Below are 21197 nucleotides of genomic sequence, written 5' to 3'. Positions count from 1 at the left end.
AATAGAAACAGATTTCTAAATAAAAATATAGCATAATTATAACATGCTAAAGAAGGACTTTAAGAGATAGGTGATTGTTGTCGTTTTCAACCTACAAAAAATATGCTCGATTCGATGGATAGTGAAAGTTTATGTATGGATGTTAAAGACGATGATTTGACCGCAGATTGATACTGATTTTTCGATTATTTTTTTTATGTTCAACTGTAGTATTTCATTTCTTTATTTAATGTTATTTTTATCCGGAAGATTTTGGTTTTTATTTCTATTTATATCCTTTTGTTTACTTAAATATATAAATTTGTTTGTTTATATTTTCTATTTCGATCCTATTTGTTTTTGTTCGGTTTTTTTTCCTTTTTTTTGTCTTTTGAAATAAAATCTTGTTTTATTTTCGAATCTGGACACATCTGTACTGTATATCCTATTCATGAAGTAAAATTTAACCATAAGAGACTTCAGAATAAAGTGTATTCTGAATAATGTTAAAATCTAATGCAGCGTCATCTGTGAAATTTTGTCAAGAAATATGTAGATTTTTAGTAGATTTCTGAACGGTGTTGGTAGATTCACTATATTTCAACCTGGTCACGCTGCCTCTCAGTTGCACACATTCACTCGCAACAATATTTAACTTTTTAAAATTCGACAACCGGGATTCTGGACTGATTTTTCGCAGGCAACCCTATACCACCGTGTTCATAATGAAATAATCTTCAATTTGATTGATTTTGATTAAATAGTCAGACCGTTGCAAAATGCTAGTATAGATTGACCTGTTTATACCTGGCAACCTAAGAGTTGTGACCGGAAAAAAATAGGCAACCTAACGTTTGCACATTCTATGGGCTTCATACTTTCGATTGGTATAGAATTCATCTCTAATAAGCAAACCGGTGAAATGTTCGAAAAAAATTTTTTTTAAATTATTAATTAAACCTACTCTGGACTAAAATTTGCTAGGCAACCCATATGTGATATATTTATTGACATGTTAAATTAAATATAAAATACGTTTTATCAAATAAGCATCTCGGTGAAGGTCGTTTTATATCGGGATCCTATACTAATAGGCTTGTTTAATAGAGTATTCGATGTAGTTTATAATAGTATATTTGGTTTTGGAAAAATAGATTTTCAAGGTATTTCACTACATAAATAAAACGCTCACAACTCATTAACAGATAGACTTAGGACAATTTTCAACCCTGATTCAGTCTATCCATATTGTTTTGAATTTGCGCTGAAAGCATGTAAAGTTATTGACGAAACACCTTGTACCTATATCGCTTAATGAAAAGTCACCTTAAATCCTAGATAAATTCATATATAGTTTCGGAAAACAGTGATAACAATAAATGAATCTTACTGATTGTTAAGGCGTTGGGAAGGTGGTGGTGAGTAGGCGCTGTGATGTAGTCAAAATCATGGGTGTCGTGTAATTCTGTCAAACACTTTGAGGCTAGATGTCGGAAAACTGTAGCCACATTTAGGTCTTCTTTCACCGAGGTCCTTATTAGTTTACAACCAAGAGCACGGGCAAGAAGTTCAACTTCTTCTCTGAAATGAATATACATTATTTTATTTTATATAGGTGTGGTTTGAGCTGAAGAATTTTCTTAATAAAAACCGAATTTAATATTTTTTGAAGACCGGCTTTTAAAGAGACTGAAATTGAGTAAATGAACAAATTATTATTGAAAATTTCTAATAGTACGGTTTTTGCTGCGTATATTTTACATGAGAAAAAAAATCAAATTTTAATCTTCTAATTACCCTCCGCACCAGATAACATTTTTCAGAGAAGAATGAGACAGACCAGGAAATGTTTTAAACAGAAGATTGAAGTGAGGCTATTGAATCAAATATCAAGCAGAAATCTACAACTAGTTGTAAAATTACGGTTTGGAGAAGCTTTCAATGCTTTCCTATTTTTTTTTCAAAACTACCCCAAATAAAAATATGTAAAAATATTATGCTAGATAATATACTTACGGATTTACAACTGACTGATCCAGTAGGTCTATTTTGTTTTGAACAATCACAGTTGGAATTTCACCACATTCGTTTTCGACCTGGAAAACATACAGGAATAAGTGATACTTATGTGACTTTATGACATGAGATTATTTTACGCGAGATTTGCGCTTGCACAACGCGCATTGTCCATCCGAAAAAGTTCATATTATTGCATAACCACTCAGGGGAGGATACAGGGGGGAGGGCCATGGGGGCCATGGCCCCCTCCCTCGCGGACCTTATACATGTATAAATGTATGAAAAATCGAAAAATATGCGTGGGCACAAAGGTGAAAAATTGGATATAATCTAGAATGGTTAATTGTATTGGCATTAATGTTTATACATAGAACCATTTGCGGCAGTCTTAATGTTGAAAATATTATACAAAAATTCGCTAGTGACAAAAAAAGGAGACTTGAATTTGTTATTAAATTTATAATATTTGATCATATGTTCTCATTTAATAGGTGTATTGAAAAGGAATTCATTATTTTTCCAATAGATGGTTTTAGTTATCTGTATCTCGTGTTGTACGAGTCTGATCGGGTTTCACTATATGGCGTTAGAAATGTGAGATTTTGCACTACAAAAACATTCTGACAGTTTTGTCATGAGTTGGCTCAGTTAAGTTTGAGCGCGCCACAAAGATGGACACTAGCAAAAAGGAAATACGCTATATTTTATAGTTCTTCTTAGATAAAGACAAAAATACTAGTCAGGCGGCTGAAAATGTAAATAATGTTTTTGGACCTGATACTGTAATAGCCAATCACGTACAATTTTGGTTTCTTCGATTCCGTTCCGGTAATTTTGTTGTCCAAGATGCACCACGCACTGGAAGGCAAATCAGGGCCGCCGCCAGGAGCGGCATACCAGACATTTTGCCGGGGCGCCAAATCGTTGGGGCGCAAATTCAGTTAATAAAACAAGACTTGTTGCACCTTTAAGAACTATGTCGTTTTTTTGCTACAGATTTATTAACAGAGCGTCATGCTTTTAAACAATGCAAGACGTTTTGATAAATTTGACAATCTGATTTTGAGTTGAAAAATACGATTTCATATAAAATTGAAAAGATGCCTGAGAGGAATAACAGAGGCTCCTTCAAAGAAAATTCAGATAAATAAGGCAAAACGGGCGGTGAAATTTAATTCGCCGGGGCGCTAAAATGTCTGGCGGCGGCCCTGAGGCCAATTGTCGAAAATATCGAAAAAACCATGGACATGTCGACTCCAGTTTCGATTGCTGAAGAGCTCAAGAGTGTACAATAAACCGTTTGGATCAGGCTGATCTCAAGAAGATGCTAGATGTATGGATACCACACGAGCTAACGCAAAAAACCGCATGGACCGAATTTCCACAGCGAATCACTGCAGAATCTCAACAAAATAGACCCATTTTTGAAACACTTGGTACCTGGTGATGAAAAGTGGATCATTTATGACAACGTCAAGCAAAAACGGTCGTGGTCGAAACGCGGTGAGCCTTCGGAAAACGGCCAGGAAGGTTTTGCTGTGTGTTTAGTGAGATTGATAGAGAATTATCTACGAAGAGCTGTTCCCCTAAGTTACAACTGTTAACTTGAAACCATAGTTATCGAACGAAACAGCAACCCAAATTGGATCATTTTAACAATGGTAATTGAAGCCTTGTTCTTCATGCAAAAATAATGGTTATCTTTTTACTACACCTTATACTTTCTTGCTCTTTTCTTATGAAATGAATTTACATATATTTATGAAATATGTGAAATTTTTTTGAACTTGTTTTTGACCTACAAAAATTTTGAAAACTGAATATGATATGATTTACTAAAATCCATATTTCTATAAAAAAACACTTGATCCAGTAGGTTTCAACAAAAATTTCCGCTATTTTGCTATCCTATATGAGCCGTGACTTTCTATGCACCCACCCCCCCCCTCAAACATCGTCTGGATCCGCCCCTGTAACCATTAGCACCTCATCCCGAAAATTCATACCAAATTTGATAAATATCGTAAAAATAGAACCCCGCGCATCGAATATTACGAAGAGCTGAAAATTAATATGGATCCAAAGGACACTCATAACAAATTTCATTGAAATCGAAAAAGATTTGTATAAGAAAATATTGCTCCGTTGAAAACGGCATTATAGGTTTATCCTTACAACCACCGATTTTTATGGGGTTTTCATATGATTTCTTTGAACAATAATCTACATTGTAGTATGACAATAACTTTAATTTGCGAATAAGAAAAAAAGATTGATATCATTTCGTTTTTTGCGAAAGAATTGATGATCTATATAACGTACAAAGCACTGATATACAGGGTCCTGCAATAGTGTGTTAAAGCGGCCACTCACGAGGCACCCATGTCCGAGCGTTCGGTACATTTTACAGTCGGGCAGCTCGGGACACGGCTGCACGACTGTAAATCAGAGAATGAACTTGACTGCCCGACTGGAATCACTTGGACGCTTGGCGTCCAAAGTCTCGAATAAACGCCTCGTGAGTAGCGGGCATTAGGCTTCCATAGCTGCCAAACCAGACGTTTTAGAAATTTAGTTGAAAAGCATCCTCTTTGTACTTTCGATTCTGCATCTCTGGAAATTATTTTCTGATATACAGGGTGTTCCGAAATAAAATTATTCAACAAATGAGTGATTTTTTAAATGAAACACCCCTTATATTTTTGCATATTTTCAATGCTCTTTGATACCTCTATCATGATGCAAAATATTAGGGATATTTTTCCAACGATACCGATCTTTATCAGAAAAAACTGTAAAATTTCGACGAAACAGTAGTTTCGTAAAAAATCGCTTTACCAATTTCCAGAAGCGATAGAAATATGAATTTGATCAGAATTTCTTTTAAATAAATATTTTAATAAGAATTTGCCTATGGAAGCTATGGAAGCCTAACGCACTATTGCAGGACCCTGTATTTTTAGAATATCCGTGAAATAAAACATTCGAAAAATCATTACAAAAGAGGTTAAACTATAATTTTGTGAAAAAAATTATCGACCGTCATACAGTGGTCCCTTCTGTAAAGAAAAGAAGATAAAGTTATCTTATGAGCGCCAAATGGGTACCTAATGTTTGGCGGAAATGCGGAAAGCCACGTGAGGGTAATCCTCTTAACGCTGAGACAATAGACCAGTTAACTTAGGCCCAGTTTCACCAAACAGCACTTGATCCCAGATTGATTAAACTCCGCTTGTTACTAAAGCAGGCTTAACAGTGTTTTCTGTTTCACCATGCATCAACCCGTCCGGAGATGATCGCGATTAAATAGTCAAACCATTTGACAACGTTGTGAACAAAGAGTTATATAGTGTTCTGTATCGTATTAGCAGTGATGACCACCATTGGCGCTAGGTGTCAGGTGTCATTCATTCATAACTCATAACATTTCAAATCATTTGTCATCTTGTAAACAAAAAACAAAGTTAATTTTTGCCGAAAATGTCGAGTGATGTGCTTCGAAATGTCGGAAACTTGCAGAAGTTAAAAAGAAATTATCCCATTTCACAAAACCACACATTTTGGAAAAAAAAACTATATAAGTAATTTTATTAACTTATTTATTTTCATTAACAAGTTTAACTGCTTCTTGAATAATATTTCAATCAAACATATCAATAAATTATTCTTTGCAATAAATTTCATAAAACACAAAAATAAAGTTTATGTGTATTTTAAATGGGAAATATTGAGCCCATACATATAGTCATATTTTGATGAAATTGACCCAAAAATCAGAAATTTCCGGAAAAATAATTACATAGACAAGAGTTCCATACTGATAAATAATTATTAATCTCAACTTGAAAGGTTATAATCCTCCAAAAATGGCCGATTAGTGCTAAATCGCGATTGGTCGATTAAATGGCGCTTTGGAGTGTGGTGAAACGCTACATTACATTAATCGTGATCTAAGGCCTCACTTAAGAGCCAAGTCAAGATTAAAGCATTTGGTGAAACTGGGCCTTAGTAGTTTACCTCGGAATTTGAGAAACCCAGTGAGAAACTTGTGTGAACTTGTATTTTAACATCCTAAAAGTTCTCGAAACCTACATACATATGGTATCTGAATGCTGATATAATTAACACTAATAGGTGAATTCTTAAATACATAAATTGAAAAAAAATTCTTATGTAATGTTCTTATTAAAAGATATCATTCCATACATCAATGGAAAAATTGAATATAAAATAATATTTAATAAGAAATGAAAGTTATTGATAATTATGTATTTATCAGAAATAGGCTTTATAATATTTACGGATACATAGAATGTCCCCCATGAAAATCAAGTTAGGGCTAAATTAATTAGGTTGATTCGTATTTGAATTGGGACACTGGACACTAAATAATGTTAGTGTTTTGTGGATTTTACTTTGAGGAAGGTCGTGCTCCGTTGTTAGGGAAACTTGTTTATTCATAAAAGCCGTTAGAGCAACCAGCAACCGATATAATGACAAGTATGAAAAAGGCAATTCATCACATTTTATGACATTGACCAAAATAATCCGCTTTACTGTTCGATCAATCATAACATAAATTGAGGAAATGATTGCAATAGAATGTTATTAATATTACGGACGTAGGATAAACGAATTTTTTCACTGAATGAATAGCAGGATAAGCCAAAACCTAAAGATACTTAAATACCTATTGATGGCATGAGAATTCATCATTGTGTACTTAAAGTTGATTGACGCAATTCAAACATTTCTTCTCGCATTTCTTTGTCATAGCTTATGCGGTCTCATTCAATCCAACCGTTGAAATAGCGTTTTAACCTCGGTTTTAACTCCTGTTAAGTTTATAGTGTATCGTGATGTTTAAATATAAAAACCATAATCTGGGAAAATGTATTATATTATTACTTATACATATATGGAAATGTTGATGTATAGATAGGTACTTACTTTCAATTTCCACGAATGGGCAGCTTCGAAGGAATCTCTGTCAGTGGTAGAAAAAGCTAAGACACATGCCTGTGCTCCACGGTAATAAGCTTTGGTAATGGCGTCGAATTCTTCTTGTCCAGCTGTATCCCATAACATTAACCTCACATCTTCACCATCTACCCTACAAAAAATAAATATTGTAGAACCAACTGTCTATCCCACAATAAGAATTTTAGTCTGAAAGTCCGTCTCATAGAATATATTATTTGGATGGAAATTAAGAGGGGCGAATATTTTAATGATATCAAGAGAAAAATCTAATGAAATGCTTTGTTTTCTATATAAAAGGTGATAATGTTTCAATTGTCTCAGTTTTCATATTAGGTGTACAACTTTACTTCTGCAGTTTTGCAATAGATGGCTCTAGAGGTAAGTGGTAGTCGAAATAAGAAGATGTAGATGTCATACAATAAGATTAGGTATCTGTAAACATAACGCCATCGAAATATTAGTCGATTCATGTCTGCATCAGTTATTCTCGATTGAATATGCCAGCTTACGAGCCAAATTCACGTCATTTGCGGGATATTTCAATATTCTGCTTTAATATGAAGAAATCTGCGGATGAGGCTCATCGAATGCTCACATATAGCTATGGTGAGGCCGCATCAAGGGCGGTGATTTTGACGTCGAAGACCGGCATGGCGGTGAAAGAGAGATGGTTTTCGAAGATGAAGAATTGGAGAAATTACTTGCTCAAGGCTCGTGTCAAACGAAACAAGAATTTGCAGGATCATTGGAAGTGAAACAACTGAAAGTCATGGAAATGATTCAGAAACAAGGAAATTGGGTGCCGTACGAGTTGAAGCTGAGAGATGTTGAACGGCGTTTGTTTTCTTGTGAACAGCTGCTTGCAAGGCAAAGACGGAAGGGATTTCTGCATTGCATTGTGACTGGTGACGAAAAATGGGTTCATTACAATTTTGGTCTTATGAAGAAGTGAAAATTGAACCAATTCGTGGATCTCTTCAAAACATGACCAGTTTTTTCAAAGCGGGATTCGTACGCTGCCCGAAAGATGGGAGAAGGTAGTGGTTAGCGATGGACAATACTTTGAATCATAAATGTATAACTAGTTTTTTACAAAGTTGTACGCTTATACAGGGTGTTTCCTAAACATGCGGCAAAAATTCAGGGGGTTGTTCCTTGGACTATTTTAAGCATGTTTTGTCCTTGGATGATTTTTGAAAAGCTCTTTGTTTCGAAGATACCGGGCGAACAACATTTTTCATATTTTTAAAATTAATAATAGTTTAAATAAAAATGCGTACCGCACTGTGTTTACTAAGTAGGTACAATTTATTTTTAAATTTGTTTAACAACATTCCAATTACTAAAAACGGCCAATTTTTTGACTAAAAATTGATAAGTGCAGATGGTAAAGGAATACAGATTAAACACGGTTTTCTTTTGAATTCGTTTTGTGATGTATTAGCAAATAACATTTTATCTTTGACTATTATGAATCGCTTGTATGCTGGCTAGAGGTGGTCATTTTCAACAGTTTTTGTAGGTTGAGTTGAATTTTCATGTAATTTTTCATAATAAAATGTTATTATCTGAAATTTTGTTTCCCCTATATCTTCGAAACAAATAGGTTTTTCAAAAATCATCAAAGGACAAAATATTCTTAGAATAGTCCAAGGAACAACCCCCTGAATTTTTGCCGCATGTTTAGGAAACACCCTGTATATTATCTGCATTAGTCAAGATATTCATCTGAACTTTGGCGAATTTATCATACTTTGAGGTTTGTCATATGACAAAGTCTACATGTTGATATTTTTTCCGAACACTGTCCTTCATAATTTTTGTTGTGCATCACTGGTCGCTAGAGAAATATCAAAACGGTCTTTGTTTCGTTGATAAACTTTTTGGTGGCTTGCAGTTTCACTATCTGCTACCGTTTCCGAAAGAAAATGAATTATTCTCTCTGAGTCGTCTGAAAATCAGAATTTCCAATGAAATTCAGTGAGCTCTGGAATATTTGGATAAATTCATGTTAAAATAAATATTAGTTTTATCAGCTATTATCTCGAACTATATTTTGGGAAATTGTTATTTATATTTATTAGGTACTACTGACTAAAATGAAACCTTGGATCTAAATCTTGAAGCAGGAGTGCCTACCTTCATAATGTGTGGTAGGAATGAATCACGCTAGATCGCAACTTGACGACTGATATATTCACGCTAGTTTTTATCTGATCTACTATGCTTCTACCATCCGTGGCGTTCATGGTTTGTCCATTGTCAATTTTTCTGACTGATAAATATCCATTTTCTGAGTTTTAGAGGCACCACTCCATTCCGATTGTGTTTTACGCTCGGTTTTACGTAGACTTTTAGTTTCTTTTGCGAAGCCTATATGCCAGCCTTGTAGGAATTCGTGAAAATCGCCATCAAAAGATACTTTGGAAACACTCTCACTATTGAAAGCACAGAAGTTTGATTTGATCTGTCAAAACCAATAATGGGACCATCAATCGATTCAAATATGTCATAGCCTACTGAACGTTATATTTTCAGAAAGAGTAATTATTTCTTTTTCGCGAAAAAGGTTGCAGAAAAATCAGGATAACATTGACGTGAAGTCAGAAGATTTTGCAAGCTTGATCAGTTACGAGTATGCGGCGAATGTATAATTGGAGATCAAATAACTGTATATACATACATATGTATATACAAGGGAGCAATTGGCGTACTCATGAACGAACACTTAAAATCTCCTGACTTCACGTCAGTGCGTTCCTAATTTCTTATTCGATATTCTATATGGTTATGATGACACTGTCATCATAGGAAATTTTGCAAGAGAGTTGAAATTATTATTTATATACACTCAGAATTTCAACTCGCTCGGATCTGTTGTTACTGAGATACAAGGTTATTCTTTCGATATTCTGCTTCAATTTTTTTATGGTTCTGGTGATTCGTCGTGACTTATGTAATATAAAAAAATCAATATAAACCTGTTAATTACCACATCAAATTCTTTTTTTTTTTGTATTGAATTCATATAACAAAGCCTGAAATGCAAATATAATTGAATATTATTAATAATGAAAATAAAAATCATCCATAACTAAATGTATGTTGGTATAAAAATAAACAGCTTATTTGCAAAAGTAATCATGCCACGCTCAGAAGGGTTGAGCGCTCGGCATGTTTATGACGCTGACTGACTGTCTTAAACCTGTTACAGCTGACGATTGTTTTATTTTTTAAGGAGTATAAAGATTCATCTGTTAAAAATTCAGCGGTATGGAATGAATTTTGTTTTCCAATTTAGATTATTTACACGACTGACATATAACCCCTCCTTTTTTTTCAATAGCTGATTACAATTTTTTTATTTGGAAATAGTCTGAAAAATCATGCAATAAATTTTTGCGTGGTATGGAATCACTACTTTTTTTTTTCGACTTTCATGTGCTCTCATCTTCAACTCCACTGCTTGTGGAGCAGCTACGCTCTTAGATCTACTATAGTAGGAAGATGATGATTATAATGATTTTCAGTCTCTATGAAATGACTTGTTCAAATATAGTGCAACCACCCGTTCTATACGTTCAGATCTAGAAATAAAGATATAAATATACCTTACAACCTATATTTAGGGTATACTAATACATTAAGAAATAAAGGTATCAATTGTTATGGATCTCTCCAGTTATAATTTTGAAAATTTTCTATAATAGATCCAAATAAAAATATAAATTTCTAATCTCTACTTGAAATAACTTTCTATCTCAGGTGGGTTCATGGAAATGAAAATATAAATTCATTCCTTCTTTTAAAACAACAATCCTATCTACCTAACTAATTGCTTAACTATTTAAATGAAATTTATACAAAATTAAAAAAGAATTTAACTAAAAATTTTCTCTTCCATTCAGTCCAATATTTCTTTCTTCATTCTTTTCAATTCCAAATTTCATTCTTTCCAATTCCAAATTCCATTCTTTCAAATTTTCCAACTTTTATGTTCTCAGTATTATCTATATACTGTCTATGGCACTGTCACTCAACTTTTCTTTTTCTTACTTAACTAAACTTTAATAACAAACATATCGACTATTTCTAAATCTGAATATTACGTATAAAACTAAATGATATCTTTGAAATCAACTGAGAATTTTGAATTATTTCCACTTTTACTTGAATTTTAATGACTATAAAATTTTAAATTGAGGAATCCATAACACAATATACACTAAACTTCACGTTTAGGATATAATAATTCTAGATATGAAGACTCTACGTTAAGGAAAATTAGAGAAATGAGTAGGATTTCAGTTAAATAACAATAACAGGAATTTGGACAACTTTAATTTAAGGGTTTCACATTTGAAAGATGTTTCCTTGGTTTCTCTTGTCTAAAATGGTGAAAAAAGATTGCATTGACCCCAAAATAAAATTTAAAATAGAAATTCCGATAACCTCTAGTAAAAGCAATTTCACCAGTTAATAAAAATTTTGAGAAATGAGTTGTTCCTGACATTTATGCAAGATCCAAAAGACGATGTAATGACAGCATGTCGCTACTTTAAACTTGGACGATTAACAACATTTCACTCATCTAAAAATAAGCAATACCTGCCCGTCACGCAATTTTCCGAACGTTTTTCAGTGAGTCACTTTTCCATATTTAAAACGAGAAATTATTTTTGATACATTTACCTCGTGTCAAAGATTTATAACAGACTTTCATTGAAATCTGACAATTTTATCCCTGAATTAATCTTTCATGAACAATGATCAAAGGATTTTGATTTATTATAAGCAACAATGAGTTGTTCAAGTAAGAAATATATGTTGAAACGCCATGAAATTAATGAATGACAATCTGAAACTATTGATGAAGATAAAATAAATATAAAATAGTTATTTATGTATCAAGGGCATTGAAAATATGTTTATGATCCGAGGGCGAAGAATTGCAAACTCAAGGGCCTCTGGCCCGAGGACTTGAATATTGACCAACTTTCATGTTATACCAATTAATGACTAGATCTTCAAATTTGAGATTTGAGATCAATTTACATTAAGACGCTCTATCGTTGCTCTGTAAAAACTGTCGAACTTTATATGTAGGACAACATTGAGGAAAAAAATATTTAAAACTTCCGACAAAATTTCCGAAAACGCAAAAAATGCAGTAGAAAATTTATTGCCAAAAAGTTCACAAAATTTTTAAGACCAAGAGTACTAAAATGTGAATTGAATCAATAAAACTGTGTAAAGATCACTTTGAAACATTTTCTCCGATATCTTTTTGGACCAAATTATAAAAAATACAGAAGACTGATGGTAAAAAAGAATTCATACTAATAGTGGTAATTGAGATATGCTTGTCGAATAACAAAGTTGCATTAATATTCGGTGTATTTGGTGGATATACTTGTGATTATGATAGTTACTCACCTAGAAGATAAAAAGTCAGTTTACCTGGTAAATGAATCAGAGACAAAACCGTGTTTTTACAATTACTAAAGAAGACTAAATGAAAAGTTTAAGCTGACAAGAGAATATTTGTTTTCTGTACTCACAGAAAAAAGGCTTTTTCTGACCTGAAGATGAGCAGTATTTCCTTCAGAAAAATTTTTCCTGAGAGGATTTTAGAAACATATTTGAAAAAATTGCTTTCTCAGTAGGCACTTTGAATTTTGAATATGCAATTTTTTTGTTCGTAGCAGAACGCCGCACATAGGTCAATTTCAACCATCTACGCGGCCAAAATTGGATTTTAAAAACTTACGATAATCACTTAAAACAAATTATCGTCGATTAGAAAACATTCCAGGTAATCCTAAATCACTCATTATAACCACCCCAGGTACATCCTGAGCGTGCACGGAACTTGACCAATCAACCAGTGCGCTCTTCTTCGAGATCACAGAGTTTGAAACAACAACAAATTTGAACATAAATATTTCTTTACCGGTGTCAGTTTTTGGAGTGAAAGTGATGGATTTCGATAACCCTGGTAATATTCTTCATTTCTAATATTTTACTTAATTTACTTAGCCTCAATGCAAAATTAGTATATTTACGTAGTATATAACAAAGAGTGTTTTCTTAAACAAATTTTTGAAGTAACTTTAAGCTCCAAAAGTTAATTTGTTTCAGTCCTCCGTTAAACCCCGTGATTATTCTTTTTTTATCATGAAGTACCATCCTTTCCTTAGTAAATGTCACAAAAATTTCCTGTAGAAATTTGCAGATGAATTAGGGCGATTTTTAACGACATAGTTTTTTTCAACAAAAATTTCAATTTTTTTATTATTTCGCTAATCATTGTTTTCGTTATTTTAGAAACTGCCGGAACATCAATTGTGAAAACTGTTACCCGGAGTTACCTTTATGGAATAATGAAAGACCAAAATTTACCAAATTTTGAAGCAAAACTCGATTATCTGGAAAATCACTTACTATCGAACTATGACACTAGTGGTGATAATTTAAAAATAATTATTACTGCACAAAGATATGTATTTTTCATGTTATTTTGCGGAGAAATTGTTTCACTCAACGTGAAAATGAAATAAATCCAACATTTGTTTTGAATATCACGGCTTTTCATTTACGGAATCCCAAGACGATTTTTTTTTTCTATTCCAATGTTTTTTTATTTACATTTTACGAGATGAACTGATTAAAAAATCTTTAATCAGACATATAATACTGGATAGAAACGATAAATACCGAATATAAAAGTGAGAAAATATTTTTGGCCGCGTAGATCGTTAAAATTGACCTATGTGCGCCGTAACTGAATCTTGGCGCCGTCAATTTTTTCCACTGCCACCCTGGAAACATACCTGAAAGAAACACTGTAGATGTGGCCAGTGCCATCACCAGACATTTCAGCGCCCAGCAAAATAAAATTTTGCCGTTATTCTTTGCCTATTCTATTTTAATGAAACTGGCGCTTGCAATAGCCAATTTTAATGAGATCGAATAGGCGAATGGCATCTTTTTATTGTACTATAAAAGTCTTGTTTCATCAACTAACTTTGCGCCCCTACAATTTGGCGCCCCGGTAAAATGTCCGGTATGCCGTTCCTGTTTTTCAACTTAATTTGTATCTTTCAACTGGAGTAAATGAACGTAAAATCCAAAAGGTTTTTTTTATTAGAAATCTGCAATTGTACGATTTTCATTCAAATACTATGCTAACTATGACCACAAAACCGATGGAGTTGAGATTTTGAGTGTATATATATAGGTAAAATAACAATTTCAAGATTTTTGCAACATTTAAAGCTAATTTCACTTTCAGAAAGGAAAAAAATTCAATTAGAATAAGAACAAAAATTAAAGAATATTTAAAAAATTGAAAAAAAAGAATTAAGAATATTAAAAAATGTATCGACTATTGTGTTTTTTCCATTTATTCTTACGTGTAGGTGTTATTGGTTCATGGAATTGATTTCTAAAATGTTTCACTTGAACAAAAATTATTATGTGGTGTTAAAAATAATTGCCGTTCATTTTCAGTGAACTAAATCTTCGATAATCGTTTCCAAGTACGCTTATTGGCGAATGAAATTTATATGGAATTTGTAGAATTGAAACTATGTTGATAATTGTGTGCAATTTTCAGATATAATATGGTCATCCATCAATTCTGAACCGTTATCTAGTTTTATTAATCTTGTGTCTAAGCAGACTGAACGGGTTTTGTATTTGTTTGTTCAACATTTCTGCAGTAAACGAACAAAATGTTAATTTAGGTTGCTATTTATACTGTAACCGCAAGAGAAACAATTAGAAATTAACGATGAAAGAACATTATACATCATATAATATATGCAGTTATATCATGTGGAGAATTCACTCTGTTTTTATTGCTAATTTCTGAAATATTCAATCCCTCTATGATATTCATTATATCCATACTTAAACTGAATGAAAGAAAATATATGTTACGAGTGAACTTCGCAGTATATACTCCTGAAATTGTCAATCAGAGCCGATTCATGCATAACAAACTCCTTTTTATAAGTTTGAAAAAAAATGATGAATGAAGGATTCAAAATTTTCAGTTTCAACATCTTTCATAATCGGAAATTATTATTATTATTCCGAAAAAAGAGATCGGTCGTCCTTGAAGGCTTTTTCTCTTAGTCTTACAGTTTTAGGGATACTTTCAATGAGCATCGATTTTGGGACCACCTGTACATATGCTTCTTCGACCATTTTCCGGTAATTTTTGGACAGAGTTATACATATACATCATACGAATACGATAATTTTCATGAATTTCAGTTATCCGATAATTTTGTCGAGTCTGAACGCGAGAAAAATGTTCTCATAGAAAGAGAGTAATTAAAAAAATGAAGATATGATCAAAAATGTTGCAAACGAATATACAAATATATATTTATATGACTGTTTCAAGAGTTGATTGTCGATATTCAAGATTTCAAATATGTAGCTACCATAGATAATACTTTTCTCCACTTATATTTCTTTACCATGGGGGTTATATTATTAACTATATCAAATATTTTCAATATTTCTCCGAATTTTTTATCATAGATAAATTTCGAATTGATTTCAAATTATTTCACTTACTCTATTTGTCTTTCTAAGAAATCTACACCTATTGTTTTCTTATAGTCTTTGGTGAAAACGCCTTTGCAGTATCGTTGGATCATGCTTGATTTCCCGACACCACCATTGCCCACAATCACCACCTGAAAATACCAAAAACAATGATATTATAAACAAGTTTGAAAACAATATGAATCAATCTTATAAAGGAAATTACAAATTTTCAATTTTTGAGTGAATTTGGGACAATGTAGGTATGTCATTTTTTAATTTTGAGCCCAAAATGATGAATATCGTAGTTCGAAATTTTGTTTTCCTGTTAATTTCAGAACTACAGATTCGATCAAGACATAAATTTGTATTTGGATGGAAAGTAACAATTTCAAGCAAAATTTCACGTTGATCGCATAACTACAATAAGAAGAGTATCGAAAAACAAATAGCCAATATTTCCGTGACCATGGAAATGACGGGGTTTTGATTATGGTTTATAAAATAAGACTTGAATTGAGCTTCTTGCAAAAGTTCAAGGTGACATAATCAGAACCATAGATAATTAGAAAAGAAATACGCAATGTTTCGTAAACAACAAATTCGATAGCGATGATATTGAATGTGTATATTAAAAATAAAAATTTCAAGACAAATGCAAAATTTCAGATTGATCGTGTCAACAGAACCATATAAAAGCACTGACGTGAAGACCGAAACTTTTAAGCACCTGTCATTCATGCGCCAATTGCACTGTGGTCTCCAAGGACACAATTGGCTCATGAATAAACAAGCATTCTTTACCTCCGGATTTTAGATCTGAGCTTATTTTTTATTACATACTAAAATAATTACATGATTGCTAATCATTGTGTGCCTAGTAGTAATCGAATAAGTTATAAGTAAATTTATAACTATCAGTTATAATTCAAGTAATTCGATCAATTAAAATCATTGCTATTGTTGTTGCAACAATTCTCACAATTGTGAACGAAATACATTTTTTCATTTCGATGAATAATGGATTCTGCTAAAATGAAAATGAGATAAGCACTGACTTGTCGTCAGTAGTTTTTGAACGCTCTTTCATTCAAGCAGCTATTGCGCCGTTGGAAACCACATACATGTATATATGATTATTTAAGATATGATTCATTATGATGTTTGTTTTCGGAAATTTATATTTACGAGAGGCATTCCAATGATTCGGCATGAAACTTCATATGGCTATTTGACATATTGGAACAAGCTTAATTTAACCTGGTCTTATTGTTCTGGATCTATTAAGTATTTTCGATATTACACTTGAATTTTTTGTGCTTCTTGTTACGTGATCAACATAAAATATTGTGTAAACCTTGAAATTGTTAATATATGTACAGGGTGGGCAAATAAGCGAGGTAAGCGGCTAAATCTCAGGATCCACTCATCGTAGAGACTTGCGGTAAAAAATTTTATCACTAAAGTATACAAGAGAACACACTGGAAATTGTTTTGAAGTTCATACCTCTACCGCTAGGGGGCGTAATAGCTACCGTCGAGTAGAAAAATGAATTTTACTCGAAAATGTTTCATATGAAGTTGAAGAAAAAATATCATCACTGTAATCCTTGGAAAATTCTCTATCTTTTTGAATTGCCACTTTCGATTTTACGACATCAAATAATGGTAGGTGAAAGGGAGAAATCTGACAGACTGAAACGACTGTAACTTCAGTTTGGCTCAACATTTTTGAGCAAATTAGATCTCGTCTGAAAGAAAAAACTAAAAGGTCGCAAAGCGATAGCTTCAGGCGTTCTGGAGTTATGGACGAAAAAAGATATTCTTCAACTGATGCACTGAAAAACTAAATTGTGTCTTCTTTCGGCCATAATTCCAGAACGCATGAAGCTATCGCTTCGCGGCCTTTTGGTTTTTTCATGCAAATTTGATGGGATTTCTATTTCTGTCAGAACTTAAAGACACAATTTGGTTTTTCGCAGTGCATCAGTTGAAGAATATCTTCTTTCGGCCATAACTTCAGAACGGCAGAAATTATCGCTTTGCGACCTTCAGGTTTTTTCATGCAAATTTGATAGAAATTCTGTTTCTGTTGAGAATATCCTATCATTACATTTGAAATATAGGAGTAAAATGAACAAAACAATGAACTTCTGACTTAGCGCCCCCTATCGAAAGCAGAAAGACAAATTTATCATGACTATATTTTGTCCTCAATCAACAAGATATTATCTTTCAGACGAGATCATAATTTGCTCAAAAATGTTGAGCCAAACTGAAGTTACAGTCGTTTCAATCTGTCAGATTCATCCCTTTCGCCTACCCTTATTTGATGTCGCAAAATCGAAAGTGGCAATTCAAAAAGATAGAGAATTTTCCAAGGATTACAGTGATGATATTTTTTCTCCAACTTCATATGAAACATTTTCGAGTAAAATTCATTTTTCTACTCGACTGTAGCTATTACGCCCGCTAGCGGTAGAGGTATGAAGTTCAAAACAATTTCCAGTGTGCTCTCTTGTATACTTTAGTAGTAAAATTTTTTACCGCAAGTCTCTACGATGAGTGGATCCTGAAATTTAGCCGCTTACCTCGCTTATTTGCCCACCCTGTACATACATCTACACGCAAAATTTCAGCACAGTTTCGCTCATCCAGATTTGCTCAGTGTAGGTAAACGTGGTATCCATAGTTGCGCGAGGGATGAATGGGTTCTTGTAATTTTTCTCCCATGAGGTAACTTCCATATCGCCCTCCCCTATCATCCAGGGCAAGGATTTTTTTCTGAAATTTAGCCGCTTACCTCGCTTAATTGCCCACCCTGTACATACATCTACACGCAAAATTTCAGCACAGTTTCGCTCATCCAGATTTGCTCAGTGTAGGTAAACGTGGTATCCATAGTTGCGCGAGGGATGAATGGGTTCTTGTAATTTTTCTCCCATGAGGTAACTTCCATATCGCCCTCCCCTATCATCCAGGGCAAGGATTTTTTTCTTTCCTTTCTTGCTCAAAAATAACATTGATATGACAGTAAACGCGGCTGAGGAACAAAACAATTTTTAGCGCTGAATTGCGTTCTGTTTTGGGTGGTGCTAAATTCCACTCGAACTTTCGCTAATGTAAATGCAGCTTTAGGTCCTTATGTCAAATGTTTACGATACGCATATTATTATTTGTTGTACAAACCTTAAGGGCTACTTCTAATTCTTCTTCGCGCATCGTTAGGCCCCTGGCCTCGCAAGATCCGAGAAATATGCTGAGGAGGTCATCGTTGATGGACCTGATCCATCCCCTTCAGAAGAATTACCGTAGGGACCCTGAAAAAAATAAACATGTTATAATAAAGCTGAAAACAGAATAACGAGAGATAAAATATAATTTTGATTTTTGTTGTGTCTGTAGATGCTAATCTCCTAGGCTTCTGTGAGCGTAAGAAGATTGAAGCTTGTATGAAAAAGCACTGCATGCATCGCTGTTAATTTTTTACCCAATAACACAGCGTTGTGCTACTTGATATCAATGAACCAAGTCTCTCATAATGAATTGAAGAACGAAGAAATGATTAACATTTGTTTGGATGTTAGTTGCGGGGTAGCTTCGGATCTCGTGATTGAGTTAGGGTAAATATTGCTGTTGAAAATTTTTTGATTCGATCGAGATGAGAATTAGCATTTGGATGTAAAATGATAATTTGAAGTCTCGTCATAAAACATACTGTTTGCGAGTTATTGACGCTAAAAAAACACATGCACTCATCAGTCTTGTCGACGTTCGCTTTGCTAAACGTTGCCGAATTTTATTGCCACTTGGGGCGGCCGATCAGAATGTTGATTCCTCTGAATGGATTGCAAAATATACGAGAAACGATTTCATTTAACCATTTCAACTTATCCTTCTTAGATATAATAAGTTGAAATAGTTATGAGAAGTTTTATTATTTCATACCACATTCCATTACATTATAATATTTTTTATATCAAATTAACTAGTGTTGGGCGTGGCCGCATTCGAATTTGAAATAATGGTTCATCCGCATAATTCGATTGTTTTATTCGATAATCTTAATAAGAAAAAAAATAAAATGTTCAAGCTTTTTATAGCCGAAGAACTTGAAACTGCAGGACCCGCTCTAGAGAGGCGACAAATAATGGAGGGCGGCATTATCTACTGTTTCCGAGAAAACTGGATTCCTGGAAGAATGAAGTGAATAATTTTTTTAATTTCAACAATTTCACAAATGATTTTTTCATCGAATTCACTATTCTTGAACATCTTTGGATCGAGAATGTCTGCCACATCTATTCTAATGGAAAATAATGGTTAATCAGCATCATCCTGCAGTTGTTTTATTGATTATATTGAAAAAAAAATTTTTTTTGAGCGTTTTGTAAAGCCGAAACCTAGCAGAAGAATTCAAATTTGAATCCATAAAAAATAATTAAACCTTAAATTTTTTTTTATTCCCTAAAATATTTTTCATAATAAAAGTATTTTGCTTAGTACAAAAACTGCAAGGGTGTCGACTTGTGTTTTTGCTGGGCGGAAGAAACGCTAGAGCGAGTCCTAGAGCCCGATTATCCAATTAATTTTTAACATTCTGTAGAGTTAGCTTCTGTTAGGGTGGCAAATTGGGTCTCTGCCCAGGGCGGCAGTTCGGCTAACGACAGAGCTGAGTGAAAACACCAGTATATTAGACATCTTCCTTTGACAGACAGGTAGGTTTAATCGGCAGTTACCTAAAATTTCAGGTTTGAATGGGGTACTAACATATACATGGATCTTGATAGAATTTCAACACTCAACAGCTTGTGTACGCCCAAAAAATATACTTAGTAGGTAACTTCTATTGCTGAAGCCTGTTTAGTTACTTCATTTCCCTGTATCAGCACAAACCTACCGTTATACTGTGTATGAGCCGTTGGTTCATTCTTAGGATCACTTAGATAATGAGAATATTTTTCTCGATTATTCTTATTGCGACCTTGCAAAGCGGTTAGTGAACCTACGCCGTCCAGAAGGAATACTTTGCCATGCTTGGTTGCTCCTCATGCAGATTGTGTACTAATAAAGACCGACTGACTTCACTTATCTTCCCTTTAAATCAGTAGCACCAACGTGAAGACGAGTGCGTAGTAGAACGGTCTGATAAATCGGTAGCTGGCAAGAAATCGTGTTGTTTCAATGAAGACGTTGTTTTCATTGGGTGGCATCGCTATATTTGGCAGGGCCTAATTGACCCACTCGGATTTATGGGCATCCTTGGAAGAACTGGACCAGCTTCTTCTGCTCCCAATAATTCAGCTGCGCGGCGTGCAATTTTTCAGTGGCGTTGATGCATTTATAATCGCTCTATTTTAAGACCGGATCAACACATGCGACATGAAATGTTCGAAATGGGTGGCAAAAAAAGGTCCTACGCTTTAATGAGTAATGACGATGCGTTGAAACGCATGTTTTACTTTGAAATAGAGGACGCGAGGGGAAAAGATCGTTGAAACAGATTTCTCCAAATGAACTTTTTCATTCTACTTTGTTTTCCGAAGTCATACACAGGGTTTTCCTGAATTATAGGAGCAAACGAAAAAAACAGATTCTTAGGATCATTTCAAGGGAAAAAGTCTATAAACATTGGTCCACAAACGACTTGTTTT

At 33.6% G+C, this 21197-nt stretch overlaps 1 protein-coding gene across 2 annotated transcripts in view; it reads right to left on the bottom strand.

The window, feature by feature from the left end:
* Positions 1–21197, bottom strand: part of LOC123680901 (ras-related protein Rab-23) — a 45455-nt gene that overhangs the window by 3660 nt on the left and 20598 nt on the right. For both annotated transcript variants that reach the window (XM_045619026.1, XM_045619023.1), the window contains exons 2-6: positions 18733–18863; positions 15574–15695; positions 6949–7111; positions 1996–2075; positions 1370–1560 (exon numbers count right to left, since the gene is read on the bottom strand). In XM_045619026.1, coding sequence (XP_045474982.1) covers positions 1370–1560; positions 1996–2075; positions 6949–7111; positions 15574–15695; positions 18733–18765 — 589 coding nt within the window. In that variant the 5' untranslated portion in view covers positions 18766–18863. The remainder of the gene's footprint in view (positions 1–1369; positions 1561–1995; positions 2076–6948; positions 7112–15573; positions 15696–18732; positions 18864–21197) is intronic.

The sequence above is a fragment of the Harmonia axyridis genome, chromosome 1 (genome assembly GCF_914767665.1).
Source record: "Harmonia axyridis chromosome 1, icHarAxyr1.1, whole genome shotgun sequence".
Taxonomy (NCBI): Eukaryota; Metazoa; Arthropoda; class Insecta; order Coleoptera; family Coccinellidae; genus Harmonia; species Harmonia axyridis.
This window is presented reverse-complemented; position numbering and strand designations above follow the sequence as displayed.